This window comes from Lithohypha guttulata (genome assembly GCF_036872675.1).
Source record: "Lithohypha guttulata strain CCFEE 5908 chromosome Unknown scaffold_4, whole genome shotgun sequence".
NCBI lineage: Eukaryota > Fungi > Ascomycota > Eurotiomycetes > Chaetothyriales > Trichomeriaceae > Lithohypha > Lithohypha guttulata.
Window position 1 is genome coordinate 612,343 of NW_027042753.1, and position 26,484 is coordinate 638,826.

The window sequence follows — 26,484 nt, forward strand, 5'->3', positions numbered from 1 at the left end:
CTATGCAGGCATACTGTCGACCCAAGCTTACGTCAATGTGCCTCAATTGCAATGGCTGTCTATGTGTAATTACATCGACGATGAGTTTCTCAGCTGCACGGATGCTATAGGGATCACCAAGCGAGTTGCGTCGATATCCCATTGGTTGTTTGCCGATCCCTGTAAGAAACGTATAATAATTAGACGGCGTAGTAAAGCGGTATCAGAAGAGTTCGCAACGACTTTGATACGTTTTTATGCTTGCATACGTCTTATCGATGAAAAGATGCATCGAGAGACGAGAACATAACAATATGACAGTAGCATGTTTGAAAAAATAAGCATATGTCGAGTATGGTGCAGATATATGCCATCGCAGGAATCGTATCGTAGAAAGATTGCTCTCTACCAGGTCTGGAGTCGAACCCATGAGCAAGGTGTTCGATTCCCACAGTTGTAAACGCTCAAAGAAGCAAAAACTTGAAACATCTCGGTGGCATTCCAAGGAAACCCCAGATACTCCGTGCGATGCGACTGATAGGAGCAGAATGGACGAGGTTTATCGACACAACGGAGGATTCTCTGATGCCCACAGACCCGATGTCTGCTTCGACCTGACAGGTCCAGCTCCTACACCAGCCGGGTCTGGTGTGCTGTGTTTGGGTTGAGAACAAATTTTTGAGCTTGTACATATATACTCTAAAAGTGCACGTGCTAGGGCACTGATCGTAGCATGTGGTGGCTCAATGAAGCAGGTTGTCGATGTCACCATGGCTTGTAGGACCTGGCTCCGTTTCTTAAGGCACAAACGTGGAGTAGCTGGATCACCAATCATCAAAGCGGACGCTGACTCGTGATAACTCGGACATCATGTCAATACCTGCGCAACATATGTCTGAGTTCCCTTTGTGGCTCATTCAATTTCTCGACAATTCGTCGAGGCCGACCTGATCGAGAAGCAGCTTTCAAACCTCAGGTATGGTATTGTACAGCATCGTGCAAGTACCCAGCCGTGACTTTGGCAAGAGAGAATGTCCTACTATTTTATTTGACTCCGAGATCGAGAACCGACGTGCAGTATTTCACATCTTGACGTTGCGCAGAGATGCTATCATAAACTGTGTTCCGATCGTGTACTATATCTGTTCGGTCGAAAAACATGATTGCAGACGAGCGTAGCACGTGAATAGAGGCGCTTGTCGTCTTAGGATTGCAGCATTAAACACGAAGCTTTGCAATTACAGAACGATCATGATCAGTTGCCTGCTTAGGCAAGAAGCTCCAAAGATTAGTCAACGGGTTGAATTGCTTTGACTGACTGGGTTGACCAAAGCAGCAGCGAGCAGCATTCAGTCCCTTGAGGTGTCGTCCGCTCGCGATCGTGCGTGGCAGTAGACACGTACCGTCAGCGAAAGGAGTAGCGTCAGTCTATCTTGCACTTTCTGAAAGAACGTCGGAGACAAGGGCGAATGAAAGCGCTTCGCGACTCGCTCGGCCGCTGCAGGACAAGCCCAATCTTTTTTCAGTACAAGAACGTTGCAGGAAGCGTTGCGCAAGCTATCCGGTCCCTGAATCATAAAGAGGGACTATGACCAGTTCGAGGCAGCAAACCCTATTCAGCAAACTGTCTGCATGTTGCTGGGATTGATTTCCTGGCTATTGTTTCAGAGCTGCAGACGAGGGCGGGACAAGATATAGCAGCAACCTGCAGATACGTGATGGACCTCCACGACGAACCCAATACAGTTGTCACTGTGAGGAGGCTCGATATATAGCCGTACGCCTTGAGATGCGAACAGAGGTCGTGCAACTCAAGATTTTGAATTACAAGATGGCAAAACACGAAGCCAATGCCGTCACCGTAGGTAGCATCTTTGTTGTAGTATGTAGTATCTGTCTGTGCAATACACGCCAGATGGATGCATCTGGACAATATTATGTTGATGCAATTGTAGCTGAGAAACGATGTTCAGAGTGCCCCATGCCTGTAGCATTTTCTAAGCATTGCTTCCGGGCATGAGCTAAGCGTTGACCGCCACTTCAGAGATGCAGCCTGCAGAGTCTTCCAATGCTCGATGTCAACGCACGCCAAAGTCCAAAGATTGGTCTTGCTACTTTATTGACGCTAGTGGTATGGTGTCTCTGGCAAAAAGCAATACAGGGTGATTTCTGCCATTGCAGGACTCGAACCGCAGTACTTCCTGAAAGTAGCAAAAACTCAACCAGGGGCTAACGTAACACCGCTTGCTTTTCAGCCGCCCAATACTGTTGTTGCAATTACCCTTCTTCGCTATCCATCGATGTACTAGCTGCGCAAGCGTTCCTGTTTAGAATAGGAGCTCCGGGCTATCTTCAATCACATTGCAGCGTCGTGCGCAGCTTTAGGACCTTGAAGAGAAAACACCATCAATGAGACTAGGTGGCTGCGAGGCAGGATGTTACTCCACACGCTCTCAACGCTTGACCACTAGGACAACTAGAGCAAGGCCAGCTCTCTGGTGTTTTTTTTGTTGGGCGATAACCTGGCTTTAGGGCATATAAACCTTCAAACCTGCATTTATGCGGAAAGGGTGTCGGATGGTCAGCTAATCGTGTGAGATGTCGATGCGCTGAGGATGACGCGTGGGGTCGTGGCGAACATGATTGTCTGGGCTGCTTTTCTTTTCGACTTCGGATGTCAGACACTATCTCGCTGGTCGCGACATTGGTCTTTCATCGGAAGCCATCTCGTGTTGCATCCTTCTTTTCCGACGAAATATCGTTGCTTGCGATGCATGCCCAAGGCTGACGCATGCAAATACCATCTCGCACAATATCGCTGGATGTTCTGATATCGGTCCTGTTCCCGATGAGTCTACAGCACCGGTCGCGGCAAGTGCCAACCATATTCGAGACTGACAGGCAATGGTCCAATTCTCGAGCGATAGCCTAGGAGCAGGACCGAGGTAACTTCTCAACGACAACGTTATTCGAAGAAGTATCGCTGAAAGTATATGCACTTCGTCAAGATATGTGACGGCAATCGTTACGCCAATGCAGTCTTTTCAAGTATGGCTCTGAGCATAAGCGACAACGAAATCTGAAAGAGTTGTACTTCGGTTTTCGCACTTGAGTCGCTGCCTATTGCAACTTGCCGGTACACTCGACCACCAGAAAGATGGGCATGCACATTCTGCCGACGTTGAATTGCTTGCCTACGTGCAGCCAGATGGCAGATTTCACTTCTCCTGTCGGCCAAGGATGGTGCGCTTGCACAACCAATACACAGGTATTCACATGGGCAACCACCACGGATATTGACACCAAAACTCAACCATATTCAGGTCGTGCGCCATGACTGACAAGTCAATTTCAGTCGTCAGCACACGACCAGGGAGGTGACGTGGCGGCAACAAGCTGAAACCATGTCTACCAAGGCCAAGAACAAAGAAGACGCAGTCTAAAGGGATGAAAGTTGTCCTAAACACCTAGGACAATTGAGAAATGGGTAAGAATGAAGTCCAAGTTGAGTGTGTTCGCTAAATTCCCGCACAAACGTTGTTTCTGTAGATCATCACTCTGACCTCCGTGTTATTCCGGGTTGCTTTACTTGGTGCGTTGTACGAAATTGGTACGACTGAGTGGGGACACGAACACGAGGCGAGTCTCAGGCATCAAGGTATCAAGCCAAATCACGTCCTCGACAGTTATTCACCCTCACCTTCGAATTGTCTTACGGTGTCGATGGTGGGAAGCGTGGATTTGCAAAGTAATGCGGCAGCTTCTTGTGAATCTTTCGCCTGGAGTAAAGTTTTCGACGGGAAACGAAAATACAGCTAGTGTTTACAACAACAATATCTGCCACCATACAATGCCAACAACACTGGTTGTAATCCAAGTTCTACGGGATTTTCGATACATACACTTGACTGACTCTAAAGCGACTGACGACACTGAGTCGACTTACTGAGACAATTCAAGAGCTCTTCGGCCCTGCTAGCGCTTCGCACACTCGTGGCAGATCGAGGCAGTGCATCACCGAGAAGCAAGATGAGACCGTCAACCACGTGCACATCCTCTCAGCAGCTTTGCATGCCTCCCGACCTAGACCTGGCGAGCCTTTCCCCTCCAACAGTCGAGTTTTTTCGTTTGCATGCAGTAGGCTGCTTGGCTCTTCAGAGAGCTAGTCAGAGCCACACAGCCCTGAATCAAGAGGACAGGGTTTTCGGACACGAATGAGAATCAACACCAACCTTGATCTCCAGTCGAAAGTAGGGCTGACGATTCACTGCACTGCCTCACTCCTTCTTCTTGCTCGTGTACCATCACACTGTTTGAGCTCATTTGCAGGAGTGTCAAATGGTCACGACGGTGCGAGTGGTCGACCTTCCAAAGAGAGGTTCATCTCCTTCTCAGTATGGCAAGTCGCGGCCAAATGCATCACACGTTCGAACTTTTCAGTTCCTCAAGAACACAGTCCAAGGCTGGAACCTACTCAGCCAAACATCGACGTGTGTCGAGTAGAGGATGATCGCAGGTTGCGCAACTTGATATCTCCACCGCCACAACAACTATTGGCCTCTGACGTCATGCATTGATATTGACCGGAAGGTATTTCTTGAATTGCATGTCTCCAAGCGCTAACGAAGGAGAACCGTTGTAGACATTTTCGTTGTCCAACAGCCAGGACCTCTGCAGATAAGAATTCCCAGTTCTGGGCCAACAATGAGCACACGTTTTTGTGCCTTCACCTCGAATGCTTCAAGGCCTCAGCTACAGTTGCCTCCGAAGGTAGCTCCTAGCTGACAGAATTGCCACTTGAGTGACCTTAGAAACAGGAACGTAACCAAATAGCAGCCTGCACAACCACAGGACCTGCTCGGAGAGTCTAATGCCTTAGGCATTGACATCCCTCTTTCGTGTAACTTGTTTAATTATGACCTGACCATTGACTAAATCACAAATACCACTAGGCATCGAGCTTAAGTTGGTCCAGCAAAGTGTCGATCTTGCCAAGCAGAATCTGATAATTCATGGCATCTTGTTCAAATTCATCGCCAGCGACCTCACCGTCCAGGGTCCGGATAATGCCTTCGTGTTCGAGCGAAACTTCTTGTTGTGGCGGAACCTCGTGCTCTAATTCTCGTGGTGGCGAACTCATATCGACACCTTCATCCGTAGGTACACCTGCTGGCTTCTTCGACGTCTCAAAATCACCAATGTTCGGTATGTCCTGGAGCTCGACATGTTGTGCCTGCTCCTCAGCAGCCAAGGCCTCGTCGAATCCAGTGTCCTCGAATCGCAAACGGAAACGCTCACTGAGATAGTACTTGATGTCGTCCAGAATCTCGATTGTATCTGTCTCTTGTCGAGCTTGAATGCGTCCGGCCGATTCTTTCACGATCTCCGCAAAAGCCGGCTCGTCGATATACTGTTCCAGGCGGTAGGCAAAGTATCGAGCAGCGAATTCTTCCAGCCTTTGAACTCGGGTCGTCCAGGCTGCTCGGAGAATCTCATAGATATCAAGGTCAACGTCATCTCTTTGTAGTTGATCTTGCATTCCTGTTGCTGTACCATTGCCTAAAGTTGAGATGATCACTGCTGCTTTTGTTTTCAGCTTTTCTAAGAAGAGCATGTCGGATGCAAATAATACATCTATTGCGATATCCAAACCGAAGTCTGACCTCTCACTGTACAAGAAGGCTAGAATGATCTCGAGTACAGCTGGAGAACAATCGATAGGTATTATCTGCAGGTGCGGCGTGTCTTGCGCCTCTTTGAAGTGGGAATCAAACATGGTCATAAAGAACTCCGACCGTATCAGCATCGCTTTGTGGCATGGATACAGTTTAGACTTCCGAACAGATCGTGATCGTGATGGTGATCTTGATGGTGTGCCAGTCCCAAGAGGAATTCCTAGCGCATTCGTACTGACGTTCGTGTCTCCAGTAAGTTTCTGGACAATGTCTCCATCTTCATCCTCATCCTCATCCTCATCGGCACGAAGCAGGATATCAGCGAAGATACCATTGACGCGGTCCCACTTCACATCGTTGGCTTTCGATGTCTCGATCTCAATGGCGTGGTAGAGAACATTGTTCCGGAACCATGCATCAAGTTGACTAACTCCAAATTGGACATCGTCTTGTCGTCTTTGTCTTGCCAATCGGCGGTCGCTGTTGTCGAGGATAAGCTCGGACAGATTCTTGATTTCCAGATGCTTGCTGATTCTATCAACACCTGCCAAGATCTCCGAGTCGGAAAAGCCGGTGCCTGGACCACCACCAAGCTCTCTCGGCAGTTCACCTAAATACAAATGCTTCAAGGCTATGCCAAAAGACTGCTGTGGAATTGAGGATGGCAATTTCCATGCCGTTGTCTCCGGAGCTGTATCAAGCTTCTTCTTGAAATAAGGAGATCTCGCCGCAAGAATAAATTTGTGCAACTCGAAGGGATCTTTATCATTACCAGCTGCCACAGTAAGGTCGGAGGTCCTTGGCTGTTGTCGATACAGCAAGCTAGTCAAATGAGCTGCTAATGGTTGTAATGGATCCGTCGATTTCGAATAGTCGTATGATAATAGGAGATTCCGTATCCTGTCGTTCAAGGCATTGTATAGGCAACGTTCTCCCTGAAAGGTGTCTCGTTCACAAAGAGCCCCGGACTCTAGCAAGAGTTGGACAGTTTCGTAATGACCGCATAAACTGGCCAAAATGAGCGGGGTGTAGTCGTATTGGTCCTTAGCGTTGATGTTGGCACCCTCCTGTATCATTTCCTGGCACACCTTCAAGTCACCCCTTCTCGACGCCTCACATAGCCTCCGGAAGTCCTCGGTCAGATCTAAAGGGTTGTCCTCTTTCAGGACACCCTCCTCTATGAGCTTCTTCTCATTATGTAGGCTGACTTCCAATTGGTCTTTTCGTAGCAGACTGTGATTTGACATGTTGACACTCTTCCTCTGGCCCTACACCCGCAGAAAAAGAAGGAAAAGGTTGGGAAAGACAGTGGCAAGGCACTCCTTCTCCTTCACCGAACCGAAAATACTTATCGATAAGGAGAAGAGAAGATGTGACGCAAGAAGGTAAATAGGTGAAGGCTAAACCGTTTGTAGTAACTAGCAATAGTTGCTGGTTTGATCATCCACCTTGTCGCTCTACTAGGCCAATCAGTCATTCATGCTCCGGGACGTCCTCCGCGCACAAGTCGATCTTGGAAAATTGCAGGATACACGAGGCTGCGATACAATTTGAGTTGGTAGTCATACACTCTGCATCGAACGTCGACCTTGCCTCTTCCAACGAAAGCATATCGCCAAAATGGTCGAACTCGACTCCTCACTTCACCTGTCAAGGCCGCTGGGCCCGGCTGCAGGATACCAAACCTCGACCACCCCTCTCACAGTCGTAATTCAGCCACAAGCGCTATTCTCGATCCTTGACCACAGTTCTCGACGACCGCCAGATCAACATCGTGTAATCGGTACCCTACTTGGCACTCGCAGCGACACCGATGACAGTTCCGTCACAATACACTCCGCATTCGCGGTTGGCCATACCGAAACCACAGATCAGGTCGAGGTGGATATGGAGTATCAGAAAGCAATGTTGGCACTACACATGCGAGCAAATCCCAAAGAAGTACTGGTAGGATGGTATGCGACAAGTTCGGAGCTCAACACGTTTTCGGCATTGATTCAGAACCACTACAGCAGTCAAGGAGAGGGCACATATCCATACCCGGCCGTGCACTTGACGGTCGCTAGCCAGGCTGGAAAAGATGTGGAAGTTCGAGCATACATTTCCTCCGCTGTGGGAGTGACACCTGAAAGAGCGGCCGATAGTGCAGCATTCATCCCTGTACCACACTCGATCGCATACGACGCTGCGGACGTAAGTGCCATCGACTCACTAGGAGGTGCACGAGACGCCGAGAACAGAACGACAAACATCCTTACAGACATCGAGACACTGGAGCAAAGCCTCGTGAGCACGATAGACATGCTGGATCGTGTCTCGAAATATGTCGAGGGTGTGATAGAAGAGGAGGTAGAACCAAGTACTGCGCTAGGCCAGTACCTGCTGAACACACTGGCATTAGCACCAAAGGTCGAGCCTACCGACATTGAGAGAAACTTCAACGAGCATATTCAAGATGTACTTACAGTGTCGTACTTGGCCAATATGGTACGAACGCAGATGGATCTGAGCAATCGCCTCGCGACCAGCACGTTGACCATGGGTGGTGGACCAGTAGGCGGCACCGACAACAACAAGGAGGGCGGAGACAGGAAGCAGAACAGAGGTCCAAGACAGAATCGAGGTGAAAGTATCTCTGCTGCTTAGGAGACGCAGAAGCTGGTTGATGTTCTCGCTTAAAGGCTTTATGGGCTGGTCGGCTGCATCAAAAGTATGGCGTATGGAGTTTCTAATCACGACTTCCAACGACTTGTGGGAGATCGGTCCAGCATGACAACGAATGATGAACGTGGATCTCGACGATCGAGGCTTGCAGATTGTGTTGTAGAATCTGGTTCTGATTTGATAGAGAACGGGGATCCTATATACTAAGAAGTATTCTGAGCGACTCGCAAGCGCTTCAAATATGCAATCACACCTCCAACGCCTTCGCTCAATAATGATGTCTTATTCTGTCCCTTGTCCCACTTCGCCAGACACTCGTCTGATGACTGATGTGCCCACTTTCGTATTGGTCAGTGAGGAAATTTGTGCTGCTCGTAACAGCACCCAGTGTTTCCTTTCGTGAATTTTGCTCAATCAGCCACACCCTTTGTCCGTTTGTCTCTGTGCTTGTCGTTGTCATCTTCGTCCTCGAAAGCCTCCAAGTCATCCAGCTCAACATCCACATCTATAATCTGTTCGATTACTCCACCATTCCCAAAGTCAACCCCGCCACTCTCAACCTGCTTCACGAAATTTGCAGCTTCACTATAGTCTGCAGGCGTATCGTTGACTTCTTCGATACCTCTCTTCTTCTTTCTGCCTCTTCCTCTGCCTTTGCCTTTTCCTGTGCCCTCTTCGCCAACAACGTCTGCCAGGTCCTGCATTTGCTGCGAGGTTACATTTCTCAAATCTGTGAGGTTCCCTTGGTCGGCCGTCCTCTTCGCTTTGTCGACCTTTTTCTTTCGTCCAAAGAAGTCGTAGACACGTCCTAACTTTGCCTGATCTTTCCGCAAACTGAATAGGAAATCATCTACCTTCAGTTTTGCACGCCCTGCATACGTAGCAACCTCGAGAGCGCTGTGAGACATTTCTATTATGTAGTCTGTTACGATTTCGTCTAGCACACGTAGGGTTTCGGGATAGGGCTCTGCGAGATTGGCTTCACCACGCTTCACAGCGAAAGGGGTTGGAGGATGGTTCTTGTTCTCGGTTGGAAGCGTGTTCAAGTAGTGTCTGGAGTACTCGCCCTCGAGTGGTTGAGTAAGGTCTGGATGAGCAGGAGCACCCGCACCATAAAGAAGACTGCGCAGTTCGTCGCCAAAGTTGAGGCCAGCTTTGTGCTTGCCAGCGCGCGCTCGTGGTTCCATGATGTAGGTTCAGACCTCAATAGCCTCTTTTAATTCGAATCAGTCGGAAGTTGTGGTAACCGGAGCGTGCCGCAGGTCGACTTTCTGTCACAGATGACAAACATTCAGACCTTCCGTGCTTTTGAGACTGAACTGAGGTTGGAGTGCAATGACGCACGTTTACCATACATCGTATTTCACAGCTTCATTGCTTTACCAAACTGACGGTTCCTTCTGAACGCTTGAAAAATGACCGTACACAAATGAAGTCGCTCGAAGATGCAGTAGGTTTGCGACATAAACGCAGTCAAGGCGGTTGCGACCATAGTGAAATGCTGCACTCCGATAGGCTGAGTCCTACCCGGTTAGCTTCTCATTCGAAACGGCTCGTTCACTTCTTTCTGAACAAGGACAACTTGTCACAAAAATCGAATTCACCTGAAGAGGAGTACCCAGGTATCTGTTAGTCCTCTACAACTGTTGCTTGCAATCTGGACTTGAATTGTACTACAGCAATAGCCGGGAAAATGGTAAGTCTATATGTTTCATCTTAGTCATCAGCACGACCAGGGCGCGGAAGGCACATCATAGGATGAGTCCCCCCAGGACCTACAAATTTGAGATCATCAAATTGTGATTGTTGTTCTCATGCAGAACATGCATATATGCAGCGTGCGCTGGCTCGCATTGTTGTCAAACAGCTTGTCGGAGTCACAGTCGGCCGATTGTGTCGTCCTGGACCATACCACACCACATATAAAAGAGGATTATTTCGATCTTTCTCATAGCGTCTTTTCTTCGGATATACAGTCTCTTCCCTCTTCAGCCATACATATGTATACATATGTATGGTTCAAAATCTGCCAAGCACTAATGTCTGCGCGATTCTCCTAAGAACTCTCGACTGACTTGAACCTCCACTCAGACAGCGATCTTCAATTTTCAGTCTCTCCTTCTAGTCATACTTCTTTTCATATGTACATCGACATACATCCACAGTCTGATACCTAGTGTCATGGACCGGAACAAAGAAGGGCCTCTAAGCGTTTTCTGGAAAAGTGCCAGAATAGGTGAACGGCTGAGTCCTTACGTTTCTCTTCTATGTTTCGTCATGGCGGTAAGATCAACTCAATCTCGGGGAGAGGATGGAGAGGCTGATCAATATGTGTAGGGTTACTACCTAGTTGGCGGTGCTTGAATGGTCTGTGGACAGATGAAATGTTGCACATGATAGCGGAATCCGTACAGGTCTTTTGAAAAGCAATCGCTCGGCACAACCACTTCATCAAACAAATCCCAACAAATCTCCAGTGGTAAATTACAGGGGGAAGAGGTGCTGTCAGCCAAACAGACATCATCAATTTGCTGATAGTGGATGATTCCAGATACCACGTCGTGTTCAGCCACAGTGACGATTGACGGCAAATAGATCTACGCCCTCATATACCGGCCAAACTGATCCCATCAATGTGAGCGGCCGCTGAGCTGCACAAGCTGGACCGAAACCCAATGTTCCTCGAGCTCATTGGCCGAACATGATGCAATCTATGGACGTGTCATGTTGAATACAGACATCTTGGTGGTGACTCTTGCTACTGCAACCGTTGTCCAAGCGAACTGTGGATTTGAGATTAGCCCAGACCACTGTTCAGCTGAGTTTTAGGTTACTTTCCACCAAATGTAATAAATCGTCTTCCTCGTCTTCCCTCTTTCCATCGTCCCCATCATACCCGTCGTCGTCCTCGTCGCCCACCTCGTCCACATTATCCCTTACATTCTCAGCATCCTCATCGTTCTCTGCTGGTATTTCCCTCGTCCAGTGGTGCTGGTCTATTCAATCACAGTTATCATCGCCACAACGCGACACAAATATAAATTCTCCATGTTTGTGTCCTGTGGTCATAGTCTGCTGACCAGATGCAATAACACATGGCTTTTCGTTCGCACTTAGTTGTATACTATTCAGGATGAGTGGCAGTGGTTTCGATCTGCGACGTGCTAATGCTTTGTCGGCTGACTAGGTTGACGTTGTTGCAAAATTACTATGTTCGAATGCTGTTGTTCTTTTGCACCACACATGAGAAGGCGGTAGACATCACGCAAGCTATATACCTACTGACAGAACGTTGGTACAAGCCCGTTGCGGCATCGATCAGGTCTTGAAGATGTTCAAATACCTCACAACGCAAACTGAGATGGTAGACAGAGTTGAAAGTGCGTTCTCCTTGTTTTCATCAATGCCTAGGATTTCCCCTACTTGTGGTCAAATAATCGCAGAGTGCATGGCTTGGGAATTGGTTTTCCTCCAAAAACACCGTGCCTAATTGTCGAAGCTTTTCAGTCCCTTCACTATATCGTTGCTTGAACACGATTCAGCCACTCTTCGGTTTGTCACAACAAGACACAATTTTTAAGGCCACAGAGTAGCCAGTCGTGCTAACTCGCAACCCAACTCGCGACCTAACTCGCAAGTTGTACGTATAGCTGACTTATGCCGAACTCTGACTCACGAATTAGCAGGACGGGAATTAGCGGAAGAGAACAGAAACACATCACGATACTATGCTTCAGAAGATCTGGTGGAAGTGATTCAATGCATTTATCTAACGCTTGCTAACAGCAGATTCACCTAACAGTTGCCTAGAAAATAACAAACAGACATCCTGTTGTTGGCTACTCCCTCTGACTTACTGGCCAAAATTGTCCCTTCAGCCTCTTGCTCCTTACACGACCTATCTCTCCGTACCGTGCTTGCTTTTCTCGAAATGCCAATTGTATACTCTTTCCATTTCTGACCACGCAGGGCTCGGTCTCCAAGTCTCCAGAAATACCAAGAAACTGCCTGTAGCTTATCTTCTCCACTTTAGAGCTTATGGTGTCTGGAGCATATCTGTCCGCCGTCCTGTCTGTTAGAATCTTTCGGTCCACCCAGGCAGTAAGTCGTGGTTGCTTAGCGTGCTTCTTGTCACATTCTTCATGTGGGTTACCACTCATTTGGACGTTTCGCGATCTTTGACGATCTTGTATCAGTCGTTGGCGGGCTGTATGCTTCAGTCCCTGCTTCTTCGTGATCCGCGATAGTTGAATACTGTCATTCGTGAACTTGACCCCAGACGTGATGTGCTTTGACACATGCTGCCCCGGTAGAATGATGGATTCGTCGCTAGAGTCCTCATCATTCGCGTCTTCAAACTGAATACCGCACGCTCTCATCCGAGCCATCACATCTTGCACATGCATGTTCTTGTTCTCGTTATTGGTGTCTACCATATCACTTGCATCGACGTCATGGTTGTTCAAACCCTCTCGCTGAGGCGTCGGTCGATCGCTTTCTGGTGTTGGTGGAAAGTTCGCCAACCTTTCCGATATTGCCGCCAAGGGTGGCTGGGTTCTAGATTCTGGTAGAGTAGATGTGGTATTACACGAAGCAGTAGATGCAGACTGTCTATCGAAACTCTGTGGACCATTCGGAACTTTCAATATCAGCTTGATCGATGGTCGCTGTGACGATTCATTGAGCGCATCCTGGATCGTGCTGGTCACAGCAGTGAGAGGTTCGCTGTTAAGCACTTTCGGCATCCCCAACGACCCGATGCGTTCTGTAGGTTGATCGGCTCTAGGTAGAGGAGAAGAGATGTGAAGGTGATTCGCTGTATGCGGCTTACCAATCTTCCATATCACATCGTGGCCGTCCCTAGTCCAACCGGACTCCAGAGGGGTTTGCACTTCGGCGTGGTGTTGTTCCGCATACTCCTCGAGAGCTTTCCTGACATCTCTAAGACCAAGTTGCTCGAACCCTGCTTTATTCAATGAACGTGCAGACACAAGGCGATGATACATCCGAGAATGAGCGAGCTGGATCACTTTGATAATACTCAACGTATTATCCTTCCGCATGCCCCGGAGCACTGCGTCCACAACAGCGGTAGCGTTGTGCAAATGATAAAAGTACAGATCATAAAAGTCATGACCGACTTTGTTACGTCTTGCTTGCAATCCCGAGCTTAAAGCTGTATCGCTGGCAAGTGGCGCTGCTGGGACTTTGGACAGTGGCAAGTTGGTTACAGGCATTTTTTCTGTTGATTGGGAAGCATCTGTTTGGAACACGGTAGTATCCCGCTTCTTTGACAGTCGCAAATCTATGCATTTAAGCGTCACCTTTCTCCTCGCCGAAAAATCTTGCTGAAACCAGCCCACATCATCGACTGATGCGCCTTTGAGGTAAGCATAGCCAATCTCTAATTCGGCACCAGTGCTCGTCTTAGAATCGAGTTCCGTAAAACAATAATTTTTGTCTGCAATCAGAGCCACCGCGACCTTAATGGTGAATGAACTTTGCGGCTCGATATTGCCTTTGCTTGGGTCGACTTTGATATCCATGGAAACAAAATCTGGCAGAATAATTTTGAATATCAGATGACGAGTTCTAGACACATTTCGAATGGTTAGCTGCTGCTGCTGCAGCTCTTGTATATCATCTTGAACTTCGAAAATTAGCCTTGATGGTGTGATTTCTACAGCAGATTCTGATACGACATCCTCGTATCTGATATCTGGCGCCCTTAGTGATAGACGGCTATCCGGAATGTTGAGAGAGCGGGTATGCGGGTGTGGTGATGTATTGATAGCATCGGATGTGATATAATAACCCTGAATCGCTTGACCGGATTGTTGATGCTGCAAATACTTGAGTCGAGCTCCCTCGCTGTAAGGATCGAGGCCGTCGCCGTTCTCGCAGAACTGAAAATATCGCTGGGTCGCTTCTGCGATGTCCTGAAGTTGTTGTCGACCACGATTGGACTTGCGGTGATGTCCCTCGGACATCCACACAAAGCATCTGCGAACATCTAATTCACCTTGCTCGTTATGTAAACACTTGTTATGCTTTGTGCTGCAATCACATGGTCGTGATCGACGGGGCGGACGAATGTCACTGCTGTCATCTATTTCATTTACCTCGATACCAGGGTTGCTAGGAGGTACATCTGCTTCTTGTGACTTATTCGTAGTATCGGACCATAGATCTTGCTTGTGGTTTGTTTCTTGGTCAGGTCGTGAATTAGGACGTCTCCGAGCTAGTGGGGCATCCGAATCATTGTCGCCAAAGCTAGCATCACTGAGCGTATCAGGCTCCGTGATTACCGGTGTTTCTTCAGTGTGGTCTAATGTTGGATCATCATGTTCGACCGCATGGTCGGCAATCTCATCTGTAGAGCTAATGTTTGAAACTTGTGCTTCAGTCCTTGCCGATTTCACTTCTGAGATCACATTCTGGAACGAGATGACTTCTTCCTCTTCTCGCCTGTCTTGTTCTTGTGTTCGCCGAGTACCAGTGCTACTCCCCTGCTTCGGAGCATGAGATGTTGACTCGAGCATAGCTGGTATCTTCGAGACGTCTTCCAAGGAAGCTTTTGTTAGAATACTCAAGTCAGGTTTGAGCCGTTTCTTCGAAAACATTGTAAGGGACTCTCTCTTTCTTTTGATGGATCGTGCCATCGAAGGTTGTGCCTTACATTTCGAGCTCGGGTCAGGAACAGCATGCATTGAGACTTCCACGAGTCTTGTATCCCCCAGGATATCTGGGCTTGACAACAAGGACTGTTGTGGTGAAATAGCAGAAGACCTTTGGTTGTCAGCACGGTCTGGGGTGGCATCGACAGGTTCAGCGTTCTCCTTCTGACATGATGTACAGATGTCTGCTTTCCACACAACCTTGCCACAACTTTTACAGTTATTCGTCGACTTCCGGCGATAGTCCTCGCTGGCTAATTTACCCTGACTCGAGACACTTTGTTTATCAGTATTCTGACTATCGGTGATAACAGATGTATCGTTCTCTGACTTATCCTTTGAACATTGCGCGTCTGTAGAGGACATGCCTTGCCCGTTGAGAGTTCTAGGGCCATGTGTATACCTGGGGTCTTGAGTTGAGTCCTCAATAGAGTCTGAAAACTTTCGGCTAGGATTAACCCGCGGCTCTGCGTGTGTGAAATACTCGTGCGCTGCAAGGCTGCGGTTGTAGCGAGGAAGGTTCCCGGAAGAGAGCTGCGAAGGGGATGGAGGTGTTGTCCATCTAAGAACAGGCTGAGAGGGCGATAACCCATATCTGCCAGAACTTGTCATCATTAGAGACGTCGAAGAAGGGTTTGTCGAGAGTTCAATTGAAAGTGAATCAGTAGTCGTACGGCGCTGATCTTTTGCTGGATACTTAGTCACGAGCCCAGTCCACCGGTGAGCAAAGTTGCATTCACTAGCTGCTTTGTTACATCGACCATCCCGGTACCAGAAGAGGCAGGTCAAGTGTTTGAGACTCTCAGCTCTCCCATCGGGTCTCACGTATAGTCCCGTGTTACGGTGACTGAATCGACACTGTTCTTCGTCTATAGGACAGTCAGGATGTGATGGGCAAGTCCACGCTTTGGCTTTTCCACCATACTGAGGCAAATAGACCCCTGTATCCCAGTGCGCAAACCGGCAGTCTGAAGTATGGTAGCAGCGATCTGGCCACTTGTCGCAAGTCACCTCAGTTCTGTACCTGTTGCCGATGTCTTGACATTGCCTGATATACTCCTTGTTGATCGTCAACCAAGGTCTTCGTATATCATTAGTCGCCAGGTCATGCATAGCGGCAGATGCCGATTGTTGGAACTCGAGCTGATCTTGATGGCTAGTAGTCATGAGATTCGTGGGGTTCCACCTTTGTGTGTGAAGTGTTGCTTCCGGAAAATATCTCTCCGGTTCGACTTGCTTATCAGTAATCTCTGGTACTAGTGCAAGAGTACCTTTAGGGCTCTCACATTGAGTCTTGCAACGGGTCTTTTCTCCTCCAGCTGCTAAACCATCAGGATACCACTCTCCCCCCTTTTGATCAACATGCACAGCTTTCGACATTTCTAGCCTACCAGGGTTGAAGGCAGCATCGACGTCGAGCGCACGCCCATGACCCAGCAACTTGTCTAAGTCATCGAACCTAATAGGCGAGACTGAGACTTCTGACTTTGCTACCTCACGTTGCTGTTGATCAACAGTGGATACATGAGTACTGTTTTTGGTGGAGTTTCTTTCATCTTCGGTCGCATTTTCAGCAGCTGCGCCGGATACCGGATCGTTAACTAGATCTGGTGTAGAAATCTTTCTCAGAAGTGCTTGCTTAGCTTTATACAAGCACCGACCGCATACAAAGTTTGACAGATCGTCCCTGCCGAGATCAAATTAGTCTTTCAAGCAGCAAAATGATCTCCTTTCATAACTCACAAGTTGGGGCGAGGATCTCCACACACTTCGTGGTAACGTCGTGGACACTTTGAGCACCAGATGAGTGGTACGCCTTTCATCTCCGGCTTCCTGCAATCGGAACATCTTTTCTTCAGCGTTGACGTTCTGCTTGATGAGGTTAAGTCGGAGGAAGGCGTGATCGACAACCTAGAGCCTAAGGGTTGAGTAGTCGTCGAAATTCCTTTGTTCTTCGACAGCAAGCTATTATAGGTCAAGGTCAGAGGTAGGCCTGCGCTGTCTGTCTTATCCGCAGCATCTACAATAGAACCTAAAAAGGGATAACCGGTGTCCTGATTGCGATCATCGTTCAGCTTCAGCTTATCCTTGGCAGCACGATCGCCTGAGTTATGTGGTCTATCGGATACCTTGTCAAACTGTTCTATCAATAACGATTCGTGCGTGGATGTGTTGGTTTCGCTTGCCTTGTGACTCAAGTCATCAGGACCGTGAGTTGAATTTTTGATCGACGGCGTTGGTTGGTTCATTTTAGAGAGTGACATTGACTCGGTACTTGACGAGATGTGGTTATCCAGCACCATGCCCTCCGCGCTGACATTATTGTGATGAACGTTCGAGCCATTGGCGTCATCGTGTCTAACCTTATTCAAGGGTGCCAACTTTTTTGACTCTTCTGCCGCCGTTCCTTTTATACGAAATCCTATAAAGGGTCTTATATCGGGGCTGTATGATGGATCCTGTAACTCCGGTTCTGGTAATGTAGCATACAACTTGGCATTCTTACCGTGGCTCTGTTGGTTTCTACTGTTGAAAGCATTTCGTGGCTCGATGTTCTCTATGTGTTCGATCTCACTGGTAGCATCCACGAGATCTCGTATATATGTGCGATCGTCTTTTGTGCGTTCCTGATTTTGTCCTCCGTCATCGTTGTCTTCTTTTATGTAAGCATTCCTGTATGTCGAGGGACGGTACAAGTCGCACTTGAGGGCTCTTCTTAATGGTGGTGGTGAGATATCGCCCCGAGCTCTGAGGCTGTTGTGAGGGCCTTCAACGGAGACAGGATGACGTGATCTCTGGTAATGGATGTGGTTCGGCGTCTCGTTGTTGAACAAGTAGTGGCCATGCAATTCGATGCAAGCACGGATAGCTGCAGCCACATCAAGGTAATTAACGAAAGCGTGAGGTTTGCCTGTAGGAATGCGAACAGATTTGATGGCTCCGTATCTCGAAAACAACTTCTCAAGCTCCTCAGTAGCAATACCGACCGGTATATTTCCAACCCATAAAGAAGACGTGGGGGGGTTCCCTTTGGTGTCAGACTCGTCAAATGTATCATTTGCGGTGGGTGAGGTAGGCGCATGGATACTGTAACGCGACTGTATCGTCTGACCGGAAGCGGAAAGTGCAGCGCTATCAATCTGTTCTCTGAGTTGTGAATCTTTTGCAAGGCTCAAAGCTCTACTATGACCAGCAAATGCCATCTCAACTGTTTGTGTACTCAGGCGAAAAGTTCAGTTGCCGAGGACCTCTCGAAGGCGACATAGGTAACGGTCAGACAATCTGTTTGGACACAGTCAGTCCTATTGCAGTTCTGCCCTATTATCTGAGCGGCGGCAGCGCAGCCAGGTATACATATGATTATAGGTATTTCCAAGTCGTTTCGTGTTACCACAATGATACCCTAGGTCTTTGCAATAGTGTGAACACTCATGAGAGCAAGCGTCGATGAAATTTCGCGCCAGGAAACCTGAAGCAGTACGAGTTCACAACCAGAAAGTGACTGAGATGAAAGACTGCCAGATTGCGCAGCTATGTTTCGACCGATGAATTATACGGATGACAGTGTTGTGAAAGGACTTTGCTACTGCTATCGAGCATGCAGCTATCCTGTTGCGGTGCTTGAGTCGAGAAGCCGAAGCAGAATTGCGAGAGCAAGAACAGACTCATTTGACGATCAAAATTTGCCAACGGCTGACGTTGGAGTTTCAGAAGCAGTGAGGAGGCTTGTCGTATGTATCACCGGCGCGATGTTTGAGTGAAGAGCACAGAACGCTGTGTCGCTCAAAGAGTGTGCCGGGATAAGTAGATAAACCCGGGCGATTCACAAAGTACAGCTTGCCTATAGCGCATGAAACACGCAGTACGATTCAAAGTGGTTGAACGCTCATGATGGACTGCAAGAAAGCAGAAGAGAAAGGACAGTTTACTGGGTCGGAACTGCACCTGTGTAAGAAGCGTGTAGAAAGTGATCAGCGATCGAAGCTGGTATAGTGAAAACCGAACACGCTAGTTCAGTATAGATGCTCCATAGCACTTTTACTCCAAGTCATTCGTGCCTGCCAGTTTCAGGCTCCACCTGGAAAGCACAGGAAAGGCAGAGACTAGCGCGTCACGCATGAATATTCTGGGTGCGTTGGCAGTTCTTTTGTTAGCGTTACGCGCATGTGGTAAATTCGGTTTCCATCCGTAATGGTTTGGACAAAGGCCGGCAGTTTACAAGCAGAACAAAGACCAGGCAGATCCTATGATTGGGTCTCTCTAGATTATACACATAGGGACTGATAACACATGACAGCTGTAGAGTGAGTTAACTAATGGACACCAGCATTAACTAGCCGCGATCGCAAGCTGCGGCTCCATCGGATCCGGAAGCATATCTTCCATCGCAATGGCTTCCCAAAACTTCAGTTGAGGGGTGCTCTGAGCGTCCGCGCTAAGTCCTGGACTTTCGCCTATCCAAGATAGATCAGTGCCATCAGGCATGCTTTGCTCGTTGAGCACATCTTCTTTCCGTTGATCAAGGGTTTCCAAGCTGACACCCCAAGGTACGTACTCCTCGCAAACGTTCTGAATTGTGAACCCATGCAGCTGCATCAGATCGAATATCTCTTTTGCCTGGTCACGTTGTTCATGGCGCAGGAATCCACAGATCAGGATCGACCAGGTCCTTGCGGTCGGGCGGCAGAGATCCTTTTCCAACATATATTGGAAGACCTCCAGAGCGGTGGACATGGTACCTTTTCTCCTCAGATGCAGCCATATAAACGCATTATAGATTAGATCGTGCTTCATACATGCAACAACAGTCTGCTCTCCCTCTCCTACTAGACGCACGATGTTGCCCCACAGTGGTAATGCCGATTCTCCATGTCTATGACAAAGTACATGGGCCCAGACAGTGAAGCTCAGGGCATATGAATCAGGCTCACGCTTTGCTGTATCGGAGCTTGTGAGCTGCTGATCAGCAATAAACCCGAATTTTGCCAGAGACGTTCTGATGTATGCTCGATCGTAGAGGGCTACCAGATGTGAAAGACCTTCAGCCACAGTCATATGTCTTTGTGAGTGGTGTATTCTCCTTACAATATTCATTGAGTAGATCAGCAAGTCACGATGGTCGTACAGCTCTTCCTGATGGTGGATGATTGACATAATTTCTCCGAGCCTTGCGGCCTTCCCAGCTGTAAAAGCGTCACGAAGCAAGATAACGTAAGTCTTTGGGTCAATTGCTACCTGCACCGACTTTGCATAGTCGTATATGTCCCAGGCAACAGTATCGTAGCCTGTCTGCATCGCTCTACGGATGATGCGATTATAGAGGTCTGCGTTGGGTATCAAGCCCTTTTCCAGGAGTTCTGAGAGGTAGTGAAAGTTTAGCCCGCCTGCTGTTTGTACCACAGTGTCGTGTTTGAGCAACCTGGAACAACATCCTAATATTTTTGTTTGTTCTCTCTCCATCTGTTCTCGAGAGAGATGTTTAAGAAGGGAGAAGGCTTCGTTTGGCAACTTCCTTGATAAGCAGACCTCCGCGAGAGCGGTAGCAGTCCTACCACGGATGAAATTGTATTTAGTTAGTAGATTTGCAACCAATTCTTTGACTTTTTCATCGTTTGAACGCCAGATCATAGGTTGAAGTAGGGCGACTGACATGCATCTCTCGGGCCAATATGACGCCGACCGAAGCTTGTTGACCTCCTCGTCATACCTGTGAATCAAGTCCACATCTTTCAGAAGTCTCTCCTTGTGGAATCTGCAAGTAACATACAGGCAGCAAGCTCTGACTTCGAAGTCATTTTCTAAACGCTTGAGTTGAGCCAGTACATCGAGTATACGATCTGGAGAAATCAAGATGCTGCCAACAAGAAGACGGGCAACAGACTGCGCTCGTGCTAATGGACTCCGAAAGCCATTCAACCAGTTTTGCCGACTCTCACTGGTTTGTGTTTTCCAATACTGATCTGCACGGTCGATGTGGATTGACCACCATGCATTTTTGTTCCCTTCCTGGCCTGAATCGGCCTCGCGGGCAGAGAGGACGTCAAACAAATATGTCGCAAAAATGTGGGGAAAATCTGCAATTCTTTCAGAGTGTGAGAGAAGGTCTGCATGCGCAGGCAGCTGATCTAATGTTACTGTGAATGGGTTGAAGGATGTCCCTCGAGGCTCTTTCTCGTCGCCGGTCTCCTGAGACAACGAAGTTTGGTTATCCCTGGTATCTTTATTCGCAGTGTTTGGATGAGGTGGTAGAGAATTAGCTACTCCTGGTTCGGTAGACGTGCTTGAACAATAGCTGTTGCAGCGGAGCGTTGTCAGGTGATTAGCTCGTCGTGTCGGAGGTATGATAGGACGCTGGTTTGTGTTCGTAAGCGCGTACCATTGCGAGACTTGATAGATTGAGTGAATTCCTTGACTGCGGACACGCCTACAGTGCATCCATCGGGCAATTGCACTGACATGAAATGACATTCAGATGCCACCACATTTGAGCGCAATGGCTGACAAGCCGTGCAGTTACAGTAACAGTTGAAAGTCTTGGTTATATGACAGTCGCGAGTGGGAGAAGTCCTGGTCAGCTCTTTCCGTAGCCTCTGAATCCACTCTTTATCCACCTCCGATTTGATAACCAATACGGAGCGGGACAAGAAAGTCGCATACAAGTAGATTATACACTCTTCATGACAGCATTATTCGCTTATCTGGATTCAGGTTTCGTGTTTCGCATAAGAGTAGCAGTATGTCTAATGAACGTACCGGGCTTGACGCTGCCGCAACTGAACGCAAAGCACGTCTTGCGAAACTCGCATCCCTGAAGAGAAAAAGACCAGGTGTAGAGCCAACTGCTGATCAAAGTCTAGCTGATCGTTCCGAAACAGCACCGAGTTCGACATCTGAGCGCTATATTTCGGGCAGGAACTACGATGTAACTGCCAAGGGACCGAAGCTCGGCTTCGAGCAGCAACCAGACTCGAGGCACGAAACTGTTGAGGAGGAGGCACAACGTATCGCGGCAGCAGCAGCAGAACAGGCTGCCAAGGACGAGGAGGAAGCCCAGAAGGGATTGGATCTGTTTAAATTGCAGCCAAAGAAGCCCAACTGGGATCTGAAGAGGGATCTGGCTGAGAGAATGAAAGTGGTAGATGTCAAGACTCAAAATGCAATTGCGAAACTGGTACGGGAGAGGATACAGAAGACGAAGCAGGAAGCAGAGCAGAAAAAGGTTGGTCTACGTAATGACGAGGGAGAGGAACTAGGCGTGGAGGGAAGCACTCTGGTCGAGGCTGTCCATGTACGCGAGCAAGAAGACGAAAGGGATCGCCAACGGGAAGCATCAGACAACGAGAACGACATCCCATGACAGTCGATAATATCATTTATACATTATCGCTACGGCCGGTCCGTATGTTATCGCTCGGCGTTCATGGCCTGTGTCAAGGCTAAGCGTCTGCTGTACGGACTAAGGCTCCTCTGCCTAGAAGGTCTACTTCTGGGGACTCTCTCAGGGCTTCGCGACCGGTGGATCTGATGTCTTACGCTGTCAGAGGCTTTCGAAGCCTTCGGGTTGCGCCCATGGAAGCGCTGGTCGTTGGCGATGTCTTCATCACGATTAGGAACATGATCAAATCGTCCCCTGCTTCTGGATTGCACAATCTGAGCCGGCGATGGGGATCGATGCGACGGCGAGTGAGTATTTCCATTGGAAGGCGACCTGGATATCGATCTTCGAGCCACTCCTCGTCTAGGTCGCCGCGAAGGTGGCTGTCTAGTATGCTCATCTGAACGCGAAGACACCGTGGAGATTGTGGAAACTGAATTCAGGGAGGAAGAAGAGACTGAGCGTCGTTGCCGTTTGCTAGGTCGATTCAGGCTACTGCTCCTCGATCTTCCTCGCTGCGGTTCAATCGGAGCCTCGTCTGGGAGATGCTGTTTGTGCGACTCATCGCTGGATTTCGTGATGCTAGAATCATGATTAATGCAACTACGAAGCAAATGCTACCAGAAACAATACTCACTCTTTCACCCCAGCTTCGTTCAGTTTGGTTTCAGTCAACGCCGGTTTCAGTTTGGGGTTCCGCAGCTGTTGAGTGCGCGAAGCTCGACTGACATAAGGCCGACTTTGTAAACTCGCCTTGCACTCGTAGCTATAATGGCCTTTCTGCAAACACTTCTGACAAGTTGTGGTTGTGCCAGCTTTTGGTGGCCCTAGACCTGGCGCGGTCTTGTAGCGGTTCATGCCTGATCAGCCGGACAACACTCAAAACTCTGGTCAATCAAGATATGCTGTTGTTGAGATCTGGATGCAGGAATGATCATACACGCAATTCGAGCATCAAATTCTACTATGTACATCCAACCTGGTCAACTTGAAGTTGGATCGGTCAATGTGTTCCAGTTACTTGCCGCATCTCGCAAGTAAAAGTCAGACATCTTGTGGCAAGTAAGGTTAGCGAAGACTTGACCTAAGACGTACTAGTGCATGATCTGGAGTTGGTCCACAATTCTCAATTGTTGCTTGACACATCCGCACTATTAATTTTGCGACTTGTTGTGTCGGGTCGATTCGTTTGAGGCAGGAAGTGACAAGTCGACAATGGATTGAGGGCTACGCTTGGTGCAGAGACAGATGAAGGAAGGGCGAAAACACTGAAGTCGATAACCCACAAATACCTCACGACAGACGTCCAGGCTTCTGCCTTCGTTCGACCAATCCTCCTTGCCTGACTATTCACGAAGTATCACTTATTTCGTTTGCGATAGACGTTCCCCGGAGTACCTAGTCGAACTTTCGAAGAAAATACTGCCTAAAACTCGGGCTGCGGTCCTTTTTTACGAACATCATCCAATGGAGGCTTTCGGTCCTGTACGCATCGTCAAGATCGACGCGACAGTTGTGTGAGCGAAAAAGGCGAAGCAGATACTTCTCGTGTTTCAGCACCTCCGCTTGGTGAGAAATCCAGTGTAGCACTATACACAACGAGACAACCTTGTCATCCTGCTCAAAATGGCACAACCCCAGCTCGCTTCCATTCCTTCGAAAATATCCTCCTACGCCAAAATAGCCGCAATGCCAGCTCCAAAAGTGGCCACAAGCATTAACACTTCTCGGAAAGAGGTGAAGCATACGACTTCGAATCCCTCCGAAGTGCCTGCAGCTTCGGCTCCGAAGATTGGCGCGGGCGCTGTGCTTGTGGAGGGACGAGGTGATCAAGATGGTATAAAGAAAGCTTCGGTCGACGAGACCGTGACCAAATCCATGCAAAAGCTATCGTTGAACCATGCGAGTATAGAGACCGCTCAAATGGAGAATAGCGGAGATAGCGCGGACTCCTACGAGGAGGACCAATCTCAGTTATCAGGCTCATCTGTCAACAAACCACAAAGCTTCGATACAAAGAGCCTGGCCTCGGTCACCACGTTTGCCATGGACGACAAGGAGAGCATTCGTCCTGACGATTCAGCCAGCGTTAGAGCTGTTGACGACGAGAATCCTCATCCTGCCCTGAGTAGGAACTCGAGCTTCCAACACGACACTGAGATTCACTCTCACAAATCATCGAGGACGTTTTCCTCAAATGTCATTATCCCTGGCCGACGATTTCCCACACTCGCAAACCCTCCTCGCTTTGGCAACCTGCCCATCAGCCCGGTCCTGGAAACACAAGATGTACAGATGCCGAAGCCCAATATTCCGATTCTGACACTCGATGATGTGCGTGAGCCGATACCAACAATACATACTCTTCCTGACGACAAATTGATGGACGCACTGACGTGTCAAAAAGATCGATTGTCCTTGCTTCAGTTAGAGGAGAAGTTGATCGGTTTCATTCGAGACGGTACAAACGATGTTTTAGACCTCCCCCCACAAACCTCTTTCGCCCGTATGTTGGCACACAAGCTGGCTGACTATTACGGTCTAGTCCACGCTGTCACGGAAGACAACTTATCAGTCAGAATTCTGCGTTCAAACTCGCGCCCACTCCCGCCACCATTATCTGAGCTTGCTAAGTCAGTCGCAGTGGCAGGCACATCTGGCCCGACTGCCGCTGCAATCAAGATTATGCGCAGAGAACAGCTTAGTAGCAGGCACTTCTCGGCTGGGAACAGTACGGCACCAAGCTCGTGTGCACCTTCCAAGACGACGTCTGAGAATGGCGTCGAAGCTCGCAGTGATGATGGTTTAGCATCACCCACAGAAAGTACGCCTAGTCGCGACAAGTCCAAGCTTACTCGGGAAGAGCGACAGGCACAGTATAAACTAGCGCGTGACAGAATCTTTGCCGACTTTCAAGAACCCTTCACCAGTGATGCTACCTCGAATGAAGAGCATTCAGGTAGCATGTCCAGATCTTCTTCGTCTAGCGGTAAGAAAAAGACGAAGAAGCACAAGCAGCCTAAGGACGATAGTTTCGAAGCACGTTCTGCTTTTGTTCCTTCCGGGCCATTCCAGGCTCAGTATGCCCAAGCATATGCCGACCCTGCAACGACCCCTAATTACAACATGACACCAATGAATTATGACCAAACTATCTATGGAGCAACTCCTACACAGACGTTCCCTGGATTCGAACCAAGCATAGCGTATGGCAATATGCAAGGCTACCAATCTACCATGGTCCCCCAGCAAATTAGTCCTAGTGACTGGCAGGCTATGCAAGCTATGCAAATGCAAAACCCGTACTTCATATATCCTCAGGCTATGCAGTATCCACAAAACCAGAACATGATGATGATGGGAGCACTGCCTATACAAGGTCAGTTTCCGGAGTGGTACCCCAGCCAGAATCAAAATTTCATGGCTCCTAGCCCGATGAGTCCGACTTCACCTTATCCTCCACCTTATGGAGTGATAACACCGAACTCTATACAAAACGAGCAGTATGGATCGAATACTCATCGTGCCCTCCCTAATACTTCAACTGGTCAAGAATATCACAGCCACAAGAGATCGCTGTTTAATCCTCAAACCAGATCTTTCGTGCCAAACAATAGAGAAGGGCGTTCTGCTGCCCGGTCTGGAAGGACTAAAAACAATTCTAGGCACAGCCTGAACTCGGTAATGCATCACCAAAACTCTAATAGCAATGTCACATCCTTGAACAGAGAAGACTCTTTGAAGCAGAAATACGGTACTCCTGCCAGTCTGCCCAAGAAACCACCGCCTCAGGAGAGCAAACAGGCACCAGAAATTTCCAACAATGCAATACTACAGCAGGCACATGGTCAATCCTCGATCATTGCTCCGGCCTCTCTTGATGGCGTTGGCCAATGTGCATGATACCAATATCATAACGAAAAGTGAATTAGCAAAGGCGAAAGGGATTCTTGCATAACGGCGGGACACTCTGATAATTGCATGGGTAGGAAACACCTTGACCTGGGTGTTGTGGGCGTTCTTGAACGGTACAGCATTGCACATCGTGCTGATTACTGTGATAAGTTCGGGGAATGTGGTGATGGAGCGGATACGACTTCTACATCCACGCAGA

General features: G+C 48.5%; 8 protein-coding genes across 8 annotated transcripts; 3 read left to right on the forward strand and 5 right to left on the reverse strand.

Annotated features, from left to right (window-relative positions):
* Positions 1-4,927: 4,927 nt before the first annotated feature.
* Positions 4,928-6,901, reverse strand: LTR64_005376 (uncharacterized protein; the record flags this gene model as incomplete). The annotated part of the gene is made up of 1 exon (XM_064899715.1): positions 4,928-6,901. The coding sequence occupies one exon, from the start codon at positions 6,899-6,901 to the stop codon at positions 4,928-4,930; it is 1,974 nt and encodes a 657-aa protein (XP_064753027.1).
* A 373-nt stretch (positions 6,902-7,274) lies between these two features.
* LTR64_005377 (uncharacterized protein) lies at positions 7,275-8,300 on the forward strand (the record flags this gene model as incomplete). The annotated part of the gene is made up of 1 exon (XM_064899716.1): positions 7,275-8,300. The coding sequence occupies one exon, from the start codon at positions 7,275-7,277 to the stop codon at positions 8,298-8,300; it is 1,026 nt and encodes a 341-aa protein (XP_064753028.1).
* Positions 8,301-8,728: 428 nt separating this feature from the next.
* Positions 8,729-9,505, reverse strand: LTR64_005378 (uncharacterized protein; the record flags this gene model as incomplete). Its single annotated transcript, XM_064899717.1, has 1 exon — positions 8,729-9,505. One exon carries the CDS (start codon positions 9,503-9,505, stop codon positions 8,729-8,731), a length of 777 nt encoding a protein of 258 aa, XP_064753029.1.
* Positions 9,506-12,109: 2,604 nt separating this feature from the next.
* On the reverse strand, positions 12,110-15,361 carry LTR64_005379 (uncharacterized protein; the record flags this gene model as incomplete). The annotated part of the gene is made up of 2 exons (XM_064899718.1): positions 12,110-12,124; positions 12,176-15,361. The coding sequence occupies 2 exons, from the start codon at positions 15,359-15,361 to the stop codon at positions 12,110-12,112; spliced, it is 3,201 nt and encodes a 1,066-aa protein (XP_064753030.1).
* A 1,373-nt stretch (positions 15,362-16,734) lies between these two features.
* LTR64_005380 (uncharacterized protein) lies at positions 16,735-18,198 on the reverse strand (the record flags this gene model as incomplete). The annotated part of the gene is made up of 2 exons (XM_064899719.1): positions 16,735-17,417; positions 17,502-18,198. The coding sequence occupies 2 exons, from the start codon at positions 18,196-18,198 to the stop codon at positions 16,735-16,737; spliced, it is 1,380 nt and encodes a 459-aa protein (XP_064753031.1).
* A 1,126-nt stretch (positions 18,199-19,324) lies between these two features.
* On the reverse strand, positions 19,325-20,050 carry LTR64_005381 (uncharacterized protein; the record flags this gene model as incomplete). The annotated part of the gene is made up of 2 exons (XM_064899720.1): positions 19,325-19,734; positions 19,927-20,050. The coding sequence occupies 2 exons, from the start codon at positions 20,048-20,050 to the stop codon at positions 19,325-19,327; spliced, it is 534 nt and encodes a 177-aa protein (XP_064753032.1).
* A 1,681-nt stretch (positions 20,051-21,731) lies between these two features.
* Positions 21,732-22,352, forward strand: LTR64_005382 (uncharacterized protein; the record flags this gene model as incomplete). Its single annotated transcript, XM_064899721.1, has 2 exons — positions 21,732-21,822; positions 21,871-22,352. 2 exons carry the CDS (start codon positions 21,732-21,734, stop codon positions 22,350-22,352), a joined length of 573 nt encoding a protein of 190 aa, XP_064753033.1.
* A 1,644-nt stretch (positions 22,353-23,996) lies between these two features.
* Positions 23,997-26,273, forward strand: LTR64_005383 (uncharacterized protein; the record flags this gene model as incomplete). Its single annotated transcript, XM_064899722.1, has 1 exon — positions 23,997-26,273. The coding sequence occupies one exon, from the start codon at positions 23,997-23,999 to the stop codon at positions 26,271-26,273; it is 2,277 nt and encodes a 758-aa protein (XP_064753034.1).
* Between the last annotated feature and the right edge of the window lie 211 nt (positions 26,274-26,484).